We start from the raw sequence: 19,638 nt of genomic DNA, 5'->3' as shown, positions 1-19,638 counted from the left end.
AGGCTCAATTTCTCACTTAAAATCTAATTAGAGCTCGGCGGAGTTCTCGGGCTGCCGTGGGCCAGTCCAGAGAGAGAGAGAGAGAGAGAGAGAGAGAGAGGGAGAGGGAGAGAAAGAGAGAGAGAGAGAGAGATGGTCGGCAGGATGGGCATGCCGAAGGGTGACCGGTCGGGAAAGGGGTGGGCTGCATTCGAGCGGGAAGAGGGGGGCGGGGGGATCACGAGCCACGAAAGTGGCCCCGCGACTTCAACCTCGCCAAGCCACAACACCGACAGCCCACGGAGCCCAAGCTAAGGCACCACTTTACCAAATTGCAGTTTCCTGCCTCGTGGATCGTCGTCGATCGTCGATCGTCCCGTGGATCCCTCCTGTGGACCGAGTATCATCGCGGTCGTCCTCCGGGATTCGATTTTCGACGGTCCTCGCGGCACTTGGAACGCGCGGAACGAGCGGTCCGCCGATTGCTCGCGATCCAGACCCTCGGACCGCCCTCATTCTCTTCGGATTCGAGGTAAGACAGCTGTTTCTCTTATTCTATGCGCGGTTCGGTTGCCATCGGCTTTTAGAGAAAGACCGTATTGCAGAAAAAGGAAGCGGGATCGTGGACGCGAGGAAGGTCGAACACGGGGGATGCGGATGGAAGCGAGCGGGATTTACGATTGGAAGGCGAAGGGTAATCGGCAGTCGCGGGATCGTGGATCAACTCGTTGCGATTCGTTAATTATTACCATCGAGTCGACTAGAACGAGTCCGTGTATAGCGGACCCGGTACAGGGATGGGGGTGGGTGGACGCGGAGAGGACAGGTCGGCCGCGAGGGGGGCCGCGATGCAGAGGAGCAAAAAAGACGGTCGATCGTTAGCAAGGTACAAATTTCGCCATTTGCCGCAATAAACCTTCGAACCCGCTTGTAACTTCTTCTTATGGGAGGCATGAGTAATCGCCTTGTTAGCCCTTATGGCCTATAGCGCTCATACGCTCGCTCCCTTGTCCATGGGAGGGACAACAGCAACGGCAACAACAACAACAACAACGACAACAACAACATCGGCATCAGCATCGGCATCAACATCAACAACAACGATGGCAACGGCAACAACGGCCGACATGCACGCACAACGATTGTAAAAAAACGAACAGACGGGGGGAGAAACTGCGACGTACCGCTGAGAGAGAAAGCAAGACGAGAGGAAACGATAGGGGTATGAAACGCGAAACACACGCGATATATATACCCCATCGACACCGGAGACTGTGTAACGAGCTACGCAAAGGATCCGCCGATCCTCAGGTAGTAGAGAAATCGAGAAGGAGCGAACCGGAGAATCAGGGGAGACCGGAGGAAGCAAGTCCAAGGCATTTGCGTTGTAACCGAGAAACGAGCAAAAAACTAACGCGCGCCAACCACGCGGACAGCAACCGGGAAAGAGAGAAAGAGAGAGAGGGAGAGAGAGAGAATAGAGAAACAGAGGTGGCAGGGGTGGTAGCGAACCGAGGAATCCTTTCGTATTTTCGCGTTTCTTTCCTCCTCTCGCTCGTTCTGCGCCAAATTTAATTACCTCGCGCGCCACTCGACTCTCTACCACTTAATTAGCGACCTATAAATTAAAATATTCTCTCGACGCCGGAGAAATTCTCGCGAGCTACGAAAAGCAACGACGCAGTAAGTAAGAATCGATCTCGTCGAATCGTAGCAACAAAGATCCTTTTACCGAGCGTCGATCGTGTTTTATCCGCGCGAATCGTTCTCGTCTTCTCGTCGGATGTCTCGTCATCGACGTACGTCGATAGCTCGCGAAATTTCGATTGGACGGAGGAAAACGCGCGACACCGATGCTCAAATTGGCCGACGTTCTTCTCCTTCCTCGAACGTCTTCCACACCCGGGACCTCCGACGCGAAGATACGCGGCGGAGGCGCGGATACGTGGACACGCGTGTGCGTATCCTTGCCTCCAAGTCGCGTGGCCCCATATCTTCAGAAGTAGCCAGGGGGGGTCCGGCGAAGGACAGCGAACGGGGACTAACACTGTTTTATCGTGTAGCCAATTAATAACGTTTCCCTGGCCTCCTCCTCCGTCCCTTTCCTCCTCGCCTGCTTTCGCTGGGAAGAAGAGATCTCTGCTTAAAGATACCCGGGGACCGTTCGGGACCCCCGGAAGGCGATCTCAGACTCGTAACTGGCCGACTCCGTGCCCCGCACACGTTTATCCTTTACTTACTATTCGCGTATCGTCTACCTGGAAGCCCCGTATCCTTGGACGCGAACGACCACGGCCAAATTTCGGAAAAATGTTTGCGGATGATGACATTAAGAGGATTTTGCTTGTGATGTTGCAGCTTACAGATTTGTCTCGTAGCGTGCTGCTGCAAGCGATCGTTCCAGAGTCCTGTCGCAGCCAGGCGCATCGTGTCAGTGTGGAAATGCATAATTATATAGAATTACGGTATAAGTTGTGTTAAATCAATGTTAATCGCTGTAGCGAAGTGGGGTATTACAATAAATACATTATTTTATGTAAACTGTCTTTTGTTCGTTTAACCATCTAGGATGCGAGTGTGCGAATGTACGGTTCGTCTACGCGTTCTCGGCCAGCTGCCGGTCTTGCGATTAATCGTCTTGAGTCTTTAAAGTATGGACGAGACGGACAGTGATCGATTATTGTAAAAAATTGCTAAAAAAAACCAGTACTACTTGAAAGTTTGTTTTATTGATAAATAATAGAATATCTCTTATTCTTTGTGGTAGGATCTGCCATTTTTGTCAAGTAATCATTTAACGTCATCATCGAGCACGATGCCTATTTTCAATGAAAAATCCCACGTCAATGTATTATGAAACAGGTCTTTCGTATTTGCATTCATTTTCGTCTTGTTTTCTCGAAATCTTTCGATATCCTTACGCCTCGCTCGGAGAGTCAGTTCCATAGGAAATAAGAACGATCTTACGATTCTGCCATCATCGATTACGATATTTTACGTACAGTTTGAGATCATGAAATACCATGCATAACGTTCTACGTATCGTAAGTACATTTTTCAAATTCTTCCGCATTTATTGCTACGGACACTCGATACATCGCTCTTCGAAAAATAGCAGAACTATAATTTACATTTTTGTCGACAAGCATGTTTACGACTGTCTAATCCACGGAACTGAGCAACTCGACTATCGTAGCAACAAAGTATTACATACGCAACAGAAAAAGATTCATCGCACAAATTGCACCTGCCATCTAAATAATTCATCCATCGTTAACGCAACGCTTAAGGCCAGATTTTCTGTTTTTTAAACGATTTGATTTAGAAATTAATTCACAAGTTATAAGATTCGCTTTAATTAATTTTCTTCTCCGTTCTTGCCCCATTTTTTACGAATATCGGTCACCGGGCGACGAGAGGCAAACGCGTTACGATTACGAGGCGACGCGGTAGTCGTAATCGACGGAAAGAGAGCCACTTTCGCAACTTACGACGCGAACTTACGCTCTGCACGAAGACGCTCGATCCTTTCGTATTTTTTCTAGGGTCGTTCGGCGCGTACCGAGGGAAAGAATAGCTCGTAAAGAGCGGCTGCAAAGGTCGGCATCTGCGATGCGCAATTAACGAAAGGGTTTTCGCCTGGCGTCCGCCTCGTTCCTCCGGCGCGAGCGAGATACCTTCTCCGGCACAGCCGCCGCGCTCGTTGACAAGCCGTTTGATTTACAACGAGCTTTTATTTTTTAATCTCGGCCCAACTGTCACCCTTCCCTCGCTTTTGTTCGTTTCGCGCTTCTTGCACCGCTCTCGCAGCTTTCCGCCCAAGGCGGATCATCGAGTTCGATTCGAACTCAGCTGGAAAGCAAACCCGCTGGAAAATAGAAAAGTTGCGAAGAAACCGCACGACGAACGATCGTGTCGCGAAGCTTGTAACACGCCGGGTTCTCGGTTAACTCGGGATTTGGGACTCGAGGGTACTTAACCCTCGGGATGGGTTACGAAATGACTTTATGGCAGATCAGAGGCACGGCTCGGATTGCATAAGGGGGTGCGCGCTGCGGTTGCTCCGCGTCCAAGGATCGTTTCGACCGTCTGACAACGAGCAGACGGACCCTCGAGAATTTCGCAAATGGAATCCTGATTGCGCGTACGCGCGACGTCGGTTGTCCTTTGGTCGGTCGGTCGATCGTCGTTTTAACGAACGCGGCCGCCTTCCCCTCCTTCTCGCGAGTAATTCACGGACACGAGGGAAAACGGTTAACGAGAGAGAGAGGGAGAGGGAGAGGGAGAGGGGGAGGGGGAGGGCGAAAGTGCAAGCTCGGTGGATTCCAAAGACGACGGTTAAAGGAGCATCTGGGTAGGCGACGAAACTCGTTCGGCCGTTCGACGAGGCAATTTCGCGTGACGATCGGCGCGCGCGAGAAACCCCGAGTTTGAGCACCTCTTTGTAATTTTACGTTGCCGTGGGGTGGCTAAAGCTGACGCAGTGGGGTAGGTGGTCGAGGTATGCCCAGTAGCCAATTCCCGACTCTGGCCTCGACTCGCCGGGTCCATTCATCGCCGAGCACTACGTGACCGGTTTACCAATCCAGCTCTTCCTACACCAACACCGACGCCCCTGTCCCGTCTCTACCTTTCGCCTGCCACCGCGTCGTCGTCGGCCCGCGCTACCTTCGCACACGTCTACGTGTATCCGCCAGACAACCCTCCGAGTCATATCGACCGACCAGCTCGCCGTGCTTCGAATTCCCCTCGCGCGCGATACCGAACTTGTCTCGTCGACCGTATCCCGAAGGTTTCCTTCGACTTTTCGATTCTTCGCCGAGCTTCGTTCGCGAACACGCGGTTACGAGGTTGCTCGCGAAACCTCGAAACGCGTTCGAAGACCGACGCCTACGCCAACCTTCGTTAGAAGTTGGAAGAGCGCGCGTGTGCTCGCAGGGGGCGTCGCTCGTCGCGCGTACACGACCACGACCACGGTACCAGGAGGAAAAGGAATAGAAGAAGAAGGTGGAGAAGCAGGAGGGCAGGCTCGATCGGCTCGGTTTCCACGCGATGATGACATGTTAATGTATGGATACGTAGTACGTAAGAGCGTGTCTGGGTGGATGGAGGGCAGGCGAGGAGGAGCGGAGGCGAGAAGGGCACGGTGGTGGCAAGCACGAGCCAAAGGAGGACCCCCTTTCCTGCCGGATGAGTTTCTTTCGGTTCAAAACGAACGGGTCCTCGGCCCCGACGTCCCGAGTCATTGTCGCCCTGCCTTCTTCATCTGCATACAATGCCGGAGACATCCGCGGCTCGAACCATCTCCCCTGCTGGCCCCCGCGCCCCGGACCGCCCTCTGTCTCCCCCGACGTCTCGACGACCCAACGTATCATCGGAATATCGTTAATATGCCCGCCCATCGAAATTACCGAACGCGCGACCGAACCGAGAGCCAAGCAGAGGCGTCCAAGCCTCGTAGCACGCGCCCAGACCTACGAGTTCGCTTACGAATACTTTCGGCCAAAGTTTTTGCTCGCGCCGGCCCTTTCGACCGACAACTCCAACGATCGCGTTCCTTCGTCACGAACGCGGAAAGAGAAGCGACGCGCGCCAACTGTTTGGGAAATTGGAAAATCCGCGCGTCGAACAGAGGGGAAAGAAGAATCCTCGATTAAGAGCAGAAGGTCGAGCTCGTAACAGTTAGTCGTGTGCCCCCTTTCGAACGGAATGGCGGCAACAGTTGCGGTTTATGAAATTACATCCACCCCGATGATCGAGACACCGCGTCGCCGCGCCACGCTTTTCTCCGCGACAAGCTTCGAGCGAGTTCTCGCGTGACGAGACTTCTCTTCCTCGTGCAACGCGCGAATCGTGCTCGCGGTGGCCGATATTCGCGCGGCAACGAGGTAAAGCGATGCTGGAAATTAAGTAGGACGGCAGTTTTGCAGACGTGAAATTTCGGAAGGGTGTCCCTTGCCGTATTTGTCGCGAGTACCGCGCGGCACAGGCACGATTTATATTTGGGGTCGAGCGTGGAACGCGTTTCTCGGCCACGCTCTATAATATCCAGCACGAGCGTAGCCATCTTTATCTCTGCTATTAACCCCCGGCAAGTAATTAAATTAAATGATCCACGGTCCCTCGATCATCCGGCTCCTAAGTGCCTATTTATTCCGACACCCTTCGAACGTTGCGCGATCTTCCATCGCCGCGAACGTTGCGTGAATTCCGAATCGCGTCCCTCCGAATTTCTCCAGCTCCCCCCCTGTCGATGACGATCGACGTCGAAACGCGTAATTGCCGTTCGTACGTACTTGCCCCGGAGAAATTCAGTCGCCGAAGACGAGAGAGGAGGAAAAGCGCGTTCCGTGAAAGCGGTGTCTCGGTGCAGCTGGTTCGAGATCGTCGAAGGATGTGTGCGAATAGCGAGGCGAAGGGGGGCCCTTCCGGGGCCGATCGAGCTTTCTCGAGTACCGACGCGCAGAAAGAAATCGGCGGGAGGGAGGGGTTGGCACCGAGGGGCCTGCCGCGGCACGAACCTCGCACGCGTTATAGCGTAGAGCGTAGAGGGTCGAACGGCGTTGCTGGCTAGCTCCCGAGGGAGCTGCGTTCCATTTTGCATAAATCGCGAGACACCCCGCCGTAGCGAAACCTCGGGGAGTTGGCGGAATAGCTCGAATCCGCCGGCACAGCGATCACGAAGGGATGAAAGTGCCCGAGCCAACCGACTCGTCCGATATTTCGCTCCCTTTTTCTCCACAGTCGCAGAGACGCGAAGCTCCTCGACCTCGGTGAGATTTCCTCGACGATTCACCGAATGCCAAAATAGTGGACGCCGAGGTTCGACCGTGCGGACACGGCAGGGACACGTCGAGTGGCTCACGTCCCTCGGAAATCTAACCCTCTTTCGCGGGTTCGCTTAATTCAACGTCAACGGCAATATGCCTGCTCTGGCGGCCACGGAGCAGTATCGTTTTATAGTCGGCGCACGGTAACTCGGAGACAGCAGGATGGCGCAGGGGATGCGAGAACCCTCGTATTCGCGATATCTCGTTCGATGGCTCGAAACGAAACGAAACGAAAGGATAGTTGTCGATGATTGTCATTTAAACGATTCGAGTTTCGCGGTTCGTCACACGGAGACGTTCGACCTTCGAATCGCAGATTCGCGACAGCATCGAATACGCGGCAACTGGTAAGCGTGGAAAAAAGTGAAACGCATTTGGCTGCGTCGCGTTCCAACTGTCTGGCGTTCGTTAGTCGCAAATCCCCGAGCCGGGAGGTAGGTTTTTTTCGAAAGGATCCGCACAGTCATTAGCGGGAACAGTCGTTCGGCGACGCGATCCAACGATCGATCGATCGAAGGCGATCACGATTGATCGCCCGATAAGGCTCGTCCCGTGGAACCGGTAACGCGCGGTATCCTTAGACGTACTTTGGGTAAAACGGTAATCGAGCAGCTGCGACCGGTTGCATCACTTTCGCATCGGATTTAAGTCGAGTCTTAAACCTTGGCTTAGCGTCTCGATACGTCGCTTCGTTCGACGGGAAAGTTTGGCCGGGTTTGAATATCGGCAACGCTTCCCCTGACCGGCACGTTTTCGCCCGCTTATCCCGCTTTTATCGCGCGATTCTCTAAGCGCGAGTCGCGACAGATCGCGCTTAATCGTCGTCGTCGTCGTCGTCGTCGTCGTCGTCGTCGAGCGTACGCGAGCAAAAAGGTCGAAGCAGTGGGTCGAATCGAAGACCCGAGAGAAACAGAAAGGTCGAAGAGAAGCGGTCGGATGGCAGAACAAGACAGGCTTACGCAAGTCCCATACCTGTAAGTTAAGATTAACCTTGCTTAGCGGCATGGAGCGTGGAGAGAAGTACGGGGACTGTCGGGACCCGGGCCGGTTAACGAACGAGGACGTTTGACGGGATTAATTTATGTCCAGTTTGGTAACCGAACGAGCAGATACGAGCGCCCACATCAGGAGAGAAGACGCGGGAGAAAGGGTAGGGACTGTTTTCAAGTCGTGCGTACGAGTATCGTCGTTCGATCAGAGACTTTGGTTTTAGGAAATAACGTTGGTCTCTTGCCACACATCTTTTCCTCCGATCTTGCACGTTTCTTTAACCCGTAATCCTATCTCGAGGGTTATACGATGTATAGACGACGATCGCCTTGCCAAACCGACCACGTCCGTTTACTTTCAACTATCGCTCGAGGTGACGAGAAAATTCGCGTCTCGTCGTTGGACGGTCCATCGTCGACGTATGATTCGCCTCGAGTGAGTCGACCAAGATACCATCCACTGTCTGGCGACTAATCCGCGACAGCTTTAGCCCTCGTCGACGAAAGGAGAGTCCTAGGGGAGACGCACGCTTCGCGGCTACGCAGAGTCGGCGGAATTCGGCTGGAGCAGCGGTAAAGCGGCTAACCCTGTTCTCGAGTGTTACGACTTTTCTCGAGCGACACACGCCCAACGAAGGAACGGCAATGATTCGAAGGAAAGTTGACGGACCGTTTAGTCGGAATCGCGCGTTGAACATAGGTCGATGCAATGTCCGAGAATAGAACGGTTTTTTTCAGCGGGATGTCAAACGATCGAACGATCGAACGATTTAATCGAGAGGGGGCAAGACACGCGCATTTGTCCAGCGTATGGCGCAGCGCGACCGTTCGCCTAACGGTAAGCGAGCTATTGGCGATGGTTTGCTCCTGTCGCGCGGCGCTTATACTTAGATGGTTTATAAATCGCGTGGCGATAGTATCGGCGTGACGATAATAAAGGCCCGGTCTCGGGCCATTGCGCACCGGTTGCCCGCTACAACGATCTCTCGTGCTACGTAGCACGCTGACAGCGGCTCGCTCCCGAATCGAGCAGCCGCGTCCTCGATCGCTCGTCTCGCCTCGCCTCGCCTTGCCTCGCCGCCGAACGAGAATCGCGGCGAGTCGGCCCGATGAAAAATTTCTTTTAAATCGTCCGTCTAATTGCGATTTGACGAGCTCGGTCTGGTTAGCCGGAGGCTTCCGTGTCAGCGATATGGTCGCGCGTTGTTTCAAGGCCCATCAGCGGCATGATCGATGATCCACGAGCAGCGAGAGCAACTTGCCAAATTTCACGGTGAAGCTTAACGAGAGTTCGCGGAGCGGCCGAACCAGTCCCGAGCTGGCCGTACAGGCAACGTCGAGCGAACAAACAAAATTTCGACGGTTATCGAGCAAGTCGCGATCCTTTTTATTCGCGCGCGTTTGATCCTCCACTACCATTCTCCTCGAATCGAGCTTGTCCCCCGGAAGAAAAGAGAAAGGAAGAGAGACGGCTCGTTAAAGTCGCTAGTCCGATTTATTTATCGCGAGAGGAAAGGTGGCTTAGCGGGGATCGGTTCGGAGGTTGGTTCATTGAGCGGCGGCCGGTGTCTGGATCGGCGAGTGATTGATAGTGATTTGGCAGATAGCGATCGGAGAACGCAGAGAGGTGTGCACCTGACGGTGCGTGCGAGACGAAAACGGAGAAGGAAGATCGGGTCGGATCGACTGGATCGGCCGGATCGGTACGGCGTGGCTCGGCCTGGCTCGGTTCGACTCGCCTCGATTCGAACGCGGCCCGAGAGACTAACTAAAAAAGAGAGAGACAGAGAGAAAGAAAAAGATATAGAGTGAGAGAGAGAGAGAGAGAGAGAGCGAGGGGGGGGCAGGAGCTAAGACGATCCAACAGACGAAGGTGGCTTCTGCGTGCTTCGAAAACCCGTGGAACCTATTATCCGAGGTAGGCAGCGGCTATCGGCGAGGAGCATCTTTCCGTGTGGGTGTCCGAATACCCTTAAGACCCCATAAGTCGAGTGCCACCCTGCCGAGAAAACCGCCCCCGCGAACTGTTCGCTAGACACCTCCTTAGACACCCTTTCAATTTCCTATATGCCCGATAATCATCTATTCGTCCGGATCTCACCGCGGGTGGAACCTCCTCTATCTCTTCCTGCCTTTCTTTCTCTCTTTCTTTTTACGTTCCTGCCCCTCCTTTCCTCCTCCTTTCTTTCGTTCTTCTTTCGTTCGTTCTTCCTTTTCGATCGCCCGCCGTCTTTCGCTCTCGAGGTTGGCCTATCCTGGCTTTTCTCCAGGGTATCGAGGACATCTTTGCCGGACATAATTGGAAGTATCGAGATTAAGGCGGTCGATAGCCGAAACGAGAATATTAGAGGCACTCCGAGCTCGATAAATTACAAAGGTGACGTCGGAGAAGCGGTCCGGCCGGAAATCGACGGTGAAATCACGCCACCCCGGAAATCGTCTCGAAAATTTCTCGCAACGCTCCTCCCGGTGGTCACCCCTGCTGGCGTCGAAGGAAGCCAGCTCGACGTCCGTGACAAAGCATTGTTTCCCTCGCGCGGTTCGTAATCTATAGCCTTTAAATTTTCTAAAGTACTCAATCACCCGGCGTATTTTTATGCAAACGCCGTCTCACGAGGATCCCCGGACCTTGGCGAGGAGTCACAATAAAGCCATGACGTATGAATCTACCGGCGACATAAACTTGGCGCGCATATTATTAACCGCTATTTCACGAGACTCGCGTCAGGACCGCTTACCTGAGACCCGTCAACCTACCGTCCCGACGCGTTGCCACCACCACGGAAGAAACACCGCCGCTGCCCTTCTCAGCTCGGGCCCAGCCGTTTCCAGCTCTTTTTCGCGCAATCGAGTTTACCACGATTTTTTTCGAAAATTAGACGACCAATTAGCATCGACGGAGCGAGGCTAGATACGCGCCGCGTGTTCCTGGAACGGCGGTGTTCGTCGATATACGAATATTCGCGAGGGAAGAGAGACGCGAGCTCGTATAATTCGAAGTGCGCCGGGGGCCATGAAAACGCACGGCGTGTAAACTGTCCAATAAGTAAGGGACCGAACACGAGGGCCGCCCGTACCCGTTCGCTTCTTGTAGTTTGCGCCGTGCGCTGCTGCCTGCGTTTCATAACGTACGGCATACGTATCGAAGAGGGAGGGCCGAGGGCCTAGGGATGCCACCGCCGCTATAAAGAATATCCGAGAGACCCAGAATAAAAGCGGCTTGACTTATTTGAACCACCACGACGGAAGGAGAAAGAAACGGAGACGGGGCCCTGGACGTCGAGGGGCAGAGAGACGCAATTGGGTAAAGACAGAGGAGAGGGTCAGGGACCGAGATGGAAGACGGGAAGGAAGAATCGAGGGGGAGTGAGGCCCCGGTCTAACCGGCCGCGAGACCTCGTGCAGCAACGAGGACCAACAGCCGCAGAAGCGGTTGCCGAATACTGCTATATCGTTCGACCTTTGCGAACCGAGCACGCGTGCCCACACACGTCGGCCCTCGCCTATCGACCGACCGATTCGCGAATCTCCGTCTCCGACATCTCGATACCAGACGCGAGTAAGTCGAAAGCGTAAGTCGGTTGGCGATAAGGCTCGTCGTATCTGGCGTTTCGATTTTTATACGCCGGTATGTCGCTGCCGGTATCCAGCGAGCGGAACAAAAGGTCGGGCGCGTTAATTGCAGAGAGCGGATAGAGTAGCCACGATAGAGGCGTATGTTGGCCGACGTTCGAGAACGCGATGTAGGGAACCGGATAGGTGGCAACGCGCGTGGACGTACGGTGAGACGCGATGAAAGGAGCAGGGCCACTAAGTGACGGTAATTATCGTAAAAACAGTGATTTTTCGCAGCACAGCGGTCGACTATTTATAGAGGCCGACTCACGTCGATCGTCGCCTATGCGACGTTCGTATTCGCAACCTCGTAGCTCGTACACGCATTCACGCACACCGCCGAGTCGAAAGATCGCCCAACAGGAATTCCTTCTATCGGCGAAAAAGTATCCTCGTCGTTGGCTGTTTGGACATTTTCTTTCGGTCGACGATCGTTCCACGCCTATTTCGACCGGCTTTCTCCGACCTCGTCGCGTTCGCGATCTTTCATTACCGACACAATGCCACCGCGTCGCGTCACGTACTTGCACACTTTGGTCTTTAACGAGTTGCGCAACGTCTGTTTGGAAGATGTCAAGACGCTCGTATCGTTCGCCGCAGCGCTAAATCTTCTCACGGGTACAGAAAGTCGGAAAGTACGGCGCGATAAGGATACGGTCGCGTTGCTTAGATCCGATAATTTTCTGTTCGCAGGACATCTGGAGTCCCGGCGATGGACTGGAGGGAGAGACGGAGCGAGAGAGAGAGAGAGAGAGAGAGATAGATAGATAGAGAGAATAGCGGAGGCTGAAGAGCGACCTTACGCGACGCTACGAGACACAGCGAATCCTTTCAGAAGCGGCTATGTTTATCCACGTAATATTTGCTCGTACGTCCGCGTGGAATGAAGCGTACACGCAGCGGTGAAATTTGTTTAATTTGTCGAGTGATAATTTAATATAATTTTTTGCGCAAACGTCGCGCAACCGCGCGGCCTGCTCAGAACACGGTCCAAACGACCACGGCGAATCGCGATGCGAGTTTTCGTGGCGATCGGCTGATCGATGCGACGAGCCCTTTTCACCCTTTCGACCCTTCTTCGTCTTCGCGCGTCGTTTTATTTTCGCCACGTTTATCGTAACGACGATTGTATGGAAAACAACGTGTATTGTAAAGTGTCTGTGTAAAATTGTTTCTTTCAAATATATACTTGTAACAACGTTGCTACGTGTTTGTTTTATTTTTCAATTACAAGGACCAACCGACCCGTCATTTTTCGAACTAACGATGGATCGACCAAAGATCGATTCACCGTCGACTTTGCCTCGCAAAGAGATTAACCTCGGATCGTAAATACTGGTTGTCAGAGTCCGGAATCTTGGCGGAATGCTTGCTGTTCCAGCCTCGTTATCCGCACAACGTTTGCCCCGTCAAACCGTCATGCCCCGTCAAACCGTAGAAAGACGTCGACGACGCGTTGCTACGTCACCGTGTAAAACTCGGCAGCTCGTTTTCGAGATCGCGTTCGACGTACGACGAGGTCGCTGGAGCTCGCTCGTCGTCGAATCGAAGCGTTTGCAGAGTGAACGCGTTTCGATTAATTTCGTCTATTAAGGGACGATCGGAGCGAACGATTATAGCTCGGTGGTGGCAAACGGGAAGAACGGAAACGCGTAGCGTTCCAATAATTTCATTAGACCTGGCAAAGGCCCGCTGGCTAGTGGTGGCTGGATTTTTTTCTCCAGCGACGTCGCCACCTCCCGCAACAAACAAATTCAATTTCCCACGTACAAAGAATCGCTCGTTAAAATCGGAATCGCGGATAGCCCCGATCGTAATTGTTTTCATTTAATAAACCGGCCGGACTTTCGTTCCGATATCGGGAAATAATAAAGAGATTTCGTTAAAATTCATGACGGGCCGATCGAGCCGCGCCACGGCTTACCACGGAGGTAAGTAGAGAGCGAAATGCATCAACAACGACTCGATCGATTCGGTTTTTAATAACGGAGACCCCTTCCTTTCGTAATGTGGCGCGAGACCGAGTTCGGTCGAGTTACGGGGTGTGCCGTGTCGATTAAAATTTCCGCCGAATATCTGCTCGCCGGCGAACGACACGACTTTTCGAGCAACGTAAACTCCGTTAGTTGGAAAGGAGTGTCGCGCCTTCTGACCCATACGCGCCAGAATTCCACCTAGCTGACCTAACTTCGCAGTTGCAGTCGCACCCACATGGTCGCCTTACCTGAACCAACGCACACGTGCGTCGGCTTCGCGGTACCTACGCGGCACCGCACCGTTGACAAGTTTTCTGCTTTTCGCGTACATAACGGCTCGCCGTTGTCGTACGTTCGCAGGAATTTTTCGACGAACCGCGCGTTAACGGTTCGAATTGGTTTGCGCGTCAACGTGCAACGTACGATGGACGCGCAGCGGACAGCGGACAGAGTGCGATAAGTGGCAGAAACCGGTAAAACGAAGAAGAAATCTGGCGAGACAGAGCGGCGAAGGGGGGATATCCGCGGTAATGGCAAGTGGAATGGCGAAAATGACGTATAGCCGAACGATGAACGCGCGCGAAACAATTTTCGCCGGAGAACGCATAAATCGCATCGCTAGCAGGAAATTTATTAAGCGCGCCTAACGACAAACACGCGCATACGTTACATCGTTCGATGGCGATGTGGCGTGGCGTGGCTTGGGTTTTGCCGCTGCGGCGTATCGCGAGCTCAGTAAGACGTCAACTCGCATTCTTCTATGAAACCGCGCGTCTCGTTTTGTCACGGTTAATGAAGTTACCAGGCTCTGTGCGAGCAGCAGCGTGTAACGGGCTTTCGTATTCATCGGTCAATTCGCATTAGCATTATACGTCCGCCGATCTGGTAGTCGCGGCTATAGTCGCCATTAATCCTTCACCTTCCACGAGGTATCATTAATCACCCGCTTTATCATTTTCCTATCGTTTTAATAGAATACACAAACACGTGGCGGACGTGTGCCCGTGTTCGGCAACGCGTTTGACCTACATATATCGGCGAACGACTTTGAACGACGGGACGCGACATAACGCAACGGTCTCGATCGTAACGCAGTTGCGTAACGATTCGGCCGCTAATTAGAAAGCGTTTCTTCGGTAAAAGCGGACGCACGCGATCCAACGAAATCGCGATATGCAACTTGCGGTTACGCTATAGCAGGTGGTCAGTGGGGATTGCGGCAACCGGCGCAATATCCACGGTTGTCGCTAGACAGATCGATGGACGGCGAATTTTCCGCGGTGGTGCGCGCTACTTTTCGTCGAATCGCCACGGCCTTGGACTCGAACGGATAGATGGAAAAGCGTCCGCGGTTACTTGGCACGAGAACGCGTTGCACGTGTGCGAAGGTGCGAAAAAGAGGGAGGCGTGGAAGGGTGGTGGCGGCGGCGGCGGCGGCGGCGGCGGGAAGGAAAAAGAAACGCGAGTTGGAGAGCGAGAAGGGAAGGAAGGACGAACGATGCATACGCGGCATACATTAGCATAGGTTTGCTCGGCACGGGCTGTTTCATAGGTGGTTAGTTGGCACGCGACCGTCAGAGGTTCGACGTAGCCAGTCGATGGAGAGAAGGGATTTCGAGCAACACGCAACGTTTTTTGCCGGCTTCGAAACAAAAGCCTCGACCCGGCGCGGTGGCGATTAGCCGAGGAAACCGAGACGCGTGTCGCGTACACGCGTCCTACCTCCGAGGAAACCTCGAAGAAACGGTCTGGTACAGCGATGAGATGGAAAGATGAAAAGAGAGAAGACGCGCGCGCGCGCGCGCGCGCTCCTGCACTCAGCCACGCAGGACAGACTCTCCTCGACGGCCTTAGAGGTTTTAATGTTATGCGGGATTCCCTTACCCCGTGAATGAGACGAGAGAAAGAGAGGACGAACGGCAGAGGGTGGGGGGAGCGGGGAGAAGGTCTGGGCCCCGAGTCTCTCCTGCTCGTAGGAAGCCGTTAACCCACTTGTTCGTCGTATACTAATGAGGATGAAAATGAGATGACTGCGTTTATTTTAATTTCATCAGGTGCAAAGGACGTCGGCCGTGCGCCTCGGCTGCACCTGCCTGGCTCGTGCCGACCTGGCCGTTCGTGCTCGATGGACCGCGTAGCGCCGCGAATTATCGTTCTCGATGACTTTCCTTCTGCTTTTACTCTGTTTCGACGTTTCCGTCAACGGGCTGTGACAAACGCCTCGAACGAATCGAACGGCCGAGGTGGTTGGAGGGGTGTGGGGGTTGGGGGAAAGAGGAAACGGCTTCGATCGGATCTGGGTTAGGAGACGATATCGTTGTCGTTCCTTCGGCGGTTGCTTCTTCCACCAACAATAGGATGCTTTCTTCTTCTTCTTTCTTCGTCTCTCGTTTTCTCTCTGTCGTCCCCTCTGCCCGTTACGTTTTCGCGCCGATTGATCCCGATTCGTGGAGGCAGCAGCGGCATCGACGCGAGGATACACCGTGCGTTCGAGACGTAGGCTATTTACGTATGCACGATTGTCTCCTCGAGAAGGAGAGGAAAAAGAGAGAGCGTCGAATGGCAGAAGGGTTTGCGAAGGGGTGCGGGCGAGAGAAAGAAAGAAAGGAAGGAAGGAAGGAAAGAAGGAAAGACGGAAGGAAAGGATTTCGGTTCGCACACGGTTCGACGACGATGCCTCGGAGACGATCATCTATCTCAGGGGTGTGATCTTCCCAACCCCTTCCTCACCCCCTTCTCCCCGGTTGAGCAGGAACGAACGCGGGGGTCACAATGGTTTGCATACACTTTCCCATAGGGATGACACCGTTCGAACGTATACCTGGACCTTTAAACGTCGGTCGAAAAGAGAAAAGGGATACGTAACGTATGGAGATCTATGCAAAATCGCGCGTACCTGAGCGGAGGATATATCCGTCCGATAGCACGGGGTCACCCTTTCCACGGTGTTTATTGTTCCAGATCGGCTGGAGAAGGGTTGCGCGCTGGCCCGTACCCTCTCCACCCGTACACCCCTTTTCTACGGCCGTCCGCGTTGCCTTCTTCCACGCACAGTTTCTCTTTCCCGGCAGAGCAGCAACCCTTGAATTTTAAATTATGCAACGACCGGGCCACTGCCACTGGCAACGAGAAGCCGAGACAGAGGGGTAGAGGAAGAGGCTGAACCAGGTATATTCAAATGGGCATATTACCTGGGCTCTTCCTATTCAAACAGCCAAGCTACCTCGTAAACCCCCCTTCCTCCTCCTACCGATCATCGGAGATTTATAATAAAAGCAACACGGCCTGCCACCAGCGAAGACTCTCGGAAAGATTCTCACGGTGTCTCCTCTCGACTTCCGCTCCTCTTGTTCCCGACCATCGCTACTTTGCCTATCGGACCGATGTCGGCGGGAGAGGGGGAACCATCGGAGGCGAGGACACCACGGCACCGATGCGTTTGCATCTTCCGAACGATCCGCAGTCGTTTTCAAGGGGTTCGATCGGTCGACCACTCTCACGAGAAACCGTTGACGTCGCGTTATTCCGAGCGACCGTTTCACGCTTTCCAACGGACTTTCTCCGATCCGTTGACTGTTCGCGTTACGTTACGTTACGTCTTGTTTCGAGTTGCCCCGGACGATCGGAGGTATCGCGAAAAAAAATCGTTTGCCGGAAGCGCGAGGAACCGAGGAGACGATCGAGGCAGCGCGTGGCGATGTCTCCACGGCACGGTGATCAGACGCGTCTGGTCCTACGGTGGGTTAAGGTCATCCCCCTTGTCGCGGAATCGGAAATTAATGCAACGCATCGCCGGGACTGGCTACCTAACGCCAGGCGTAATATGCAAATGTCGAGGCCGGCTCGCGCCTCGTCGAAACGAGGAAGAGAATGGAAGATCCCCACTTTCTTCCTTTCGCTCGCTCTCTCTCTCTCTCCCTCTCCCTCTTTCTCTCTCTCTTTCTCTCTTCCGCTCGCACTATCTCGTCCGGCTCGCGTCGCCTTCCGTTTCGTTCTGTCTCGTATCTCGCGAGCCGGACCAGCATCCATAGCGGCCCGTGGAAGAAGCGAAGAACAGCGATCGTGGAGAAACGAGACGAAGAAGGAAGAACCGATGCGCCGCTATAACGCTACCCCGTACGTGTTCCTTCTCCTTTTCGACTTTTTCTCTCTCCCCGTATCTCCGTCGTACACACCGACTCTTCCGACAGATAAATAATTCATCGAGGCTGCATGCTTTATGACGATTATGCTAATCCACGTGAACCTGTTACCACCGCTTACCCGTGCGCATGCAGCCTGAATGGACGATGCAGGAATCGTAGGCGATACTTCGCACGCGTCCATCGAAACGTCCAACCTACGACACGAGCCCGAGAGGATGCAACTCCTTCTCTCCTCTCTTCCTTTCTTCTCGCTCCAGTTCGCCCGATTCATCGTACATCAAATAATATCCTTCGAATGCTCGTCTCGTGCCGTCGGTAGTATGCGTGAACGAGAAAAGAGGCGGACAGGTGGCCTAGGCAAGCTTCAACGAAATGTGGGAAACCGATGACCGACTCTCCTTGTCTCTCGTCCACGCTCTTTTCCCCTCTCCCTCTCTCCCACTATCTCTCACACACACTCCCTCTCTCTCTCTCTCTTTCTCTCTCTCCCTGACCGTCCATCTACGCGCACGAGCTCGTCGGCCCTTTTCTCCGTCCTTGGCACAATGACCCCACGAGATTCCTTTTTCGTTCCATTAAAGTTGCATCACTCTGCCGTACCTCCTCGTAGTCGATATTTATCGCGCGCGATGGAAAAAGCCTGTCAGCTTATCGTCAAACGACGCGAACGACAACGACAGCCATCGCGTAAAGAACGCTCGACCGACGGTTCGTTTGATTTACGCGCGAAACCGGCCGGGGATTTCGTGAAGGAAAAGATTTTCGGACGCACGACCGGTCGCACGCGTGCGAGCTAAGTAGAACGCGTTCCACTTGATCGGCGGCCGTTTTCGTGGCAGTCGTCGTCAGTCGATGCGTATCGTAAAGAGATCCGCGTTCGAACGATACACCGCGATTTACGGGTCGCCAAGGAGGTTGTTACTCGATGGTTTTCGAGCGACAACGAGCGGAACGTAACGCTCGACGGACGCGTAAATCCAGCCACTTCTACCAGCGCCTTGTCCACCGCGCGCTCGTTCCACTCTTCTTTCCTCTTTCTCGTTCTTTTCGCCTGCACTCCGACGCGCTTTTCTCACGCGAACGAACGCCTTTCCCGTTTTTCCACGGTAACTCGTTAATCGGCGAACGTTCGCGAGCGTCGCCGCTACCGGTTAATTACGTCGAACGACGCGAAAAATGTCGCGTTGCCGGATCGATCTATCGATCGATCGATCATTCGCCGTCAGTTTCAACGGTCGCTTCGTCGACGTAGTCGCCGGCGAGGAACGATCTTTGCCAATTACTGGAGCAGAACCACGCAATCGGCGGTGGTTTGTTTCGCGAAGGCTGAACCAGTTGCAAGGAATCGGAGAGCGTATCTTTCTCTTTCGGCCGGCAAAGACGAAACGCCGCGCGGTCGAGAGCGTGGGAGGATAGTCGTCCGCGCGGCGGTCTAAAGTCGAGTAGACCCGGAAACCGAGCCGAAGCCTGGATTTTCTTATCGCGTTTCAGCTTCCCCGAGCCGGCCTTTTATTAGCATTGCTAGTTATCCGGGACTATCTAATAAATTGTTCGCGAAGGGGCGCGAGTGCGTGTGTGCGTTTACGATTAGATTCGTCGTCGCGGTTTCCAGCTGCCAGGCGTTCGCGTGGCTTCTGTGGACTTTGCAGTTTCTCGCGGCGAAACGGTGCGCGTTCGTCTACTAGAAATTCAGTTAGGTACGTCGACTGGAAATTCCGACGGTCTATGGTAAAATACACGGTTCGCAGAGGCAGCACCTCGTTCGTCGCGTTCGAGTGGCGAACGAACAACGCGACTGCTTTTTTGGTGGAAAGCGGGCCTCTCGCGACACGCGAGACAGCGCACCGGAGCGGCAGAAAAAAGGACGATTCAGGTTGCACCGAGCGTATACGTTCACCTGAAAAACCACGACTTCCTCCAGGTGCGCGCGACCTGTTCCAAAGGCGTCTCTCTCCCTTTTGCCATTACAGGCCTGTCAATGGCAGATAGGCTGGATTCCCCGTAAGCGGCACATCCGATCGTTCCATTTCTCCTCGATTAAAATCGTGGCGGGCGGCGATGCCTACTAGCGTTTTTCTAACGACTTGCCTCGGAATCGATTCGA

The 19,638-nt window shown here is 53.8% G+C and overlaps 1 protein-coding gene across 16 annotated transcripts in view; it reads left to right on the top strand.

Annotated features, from left to right (window-relative positions):
- The window catches only part of LOC126928691 (uncharacterized), a 238,600-nt gene that overhangs the window by 20,642 nt on the left and 198,320 nt on the right, over positions 1-19,638 (top strand). For 8 of the 16 annotated variants that reach the window (XM_050744319.1, XM_050744328.1, XM_050744323.1 and 5 more), the window contains exons 2-4: positions 318-511; positions 2,338-11,618; positions 12,107-18,761. In XM_050744319.1, the coding sequence (XP_050600276.1) occupies positions 16,568-17,587 (1,020 nt within the window). In that variant the 5' untranslated portion in view covers positions 318-511; positions 2,338-11,618; positions 12,107-16,567 and the 3' untranslated portion in view covers positions 17,588-18,761. Of the gene's footprint in view, positions 1-317; positions 512-566; positions 2,230-2,337; positions 11,619-12,106; positions 18,762-19,638 lie in introns of those variants that run through there. The other 8 variants (XR_007716896.1, XM_050744332.1, XM_050744334.1 and 5 more) reach the window with 6 other exon arrangements.

The sequence above is a fragment of the Bombus affinis genome, chromosome 2 (genome assembly GCF_024516045.1).
Source record: "Bombus affinis isolate iyBomAffi1 chromosome 2, iyBomAffi1.2, whole genome shotgun sequence".
NCBI lineage: Eukaryota > Metazoa > Arthropoda > Insecta > Hymenoptera > Apidae > Bombus > Bombus affinis.
This window is presented reverse-complemented; position numbering and strand designations above follow the sequence as displayed.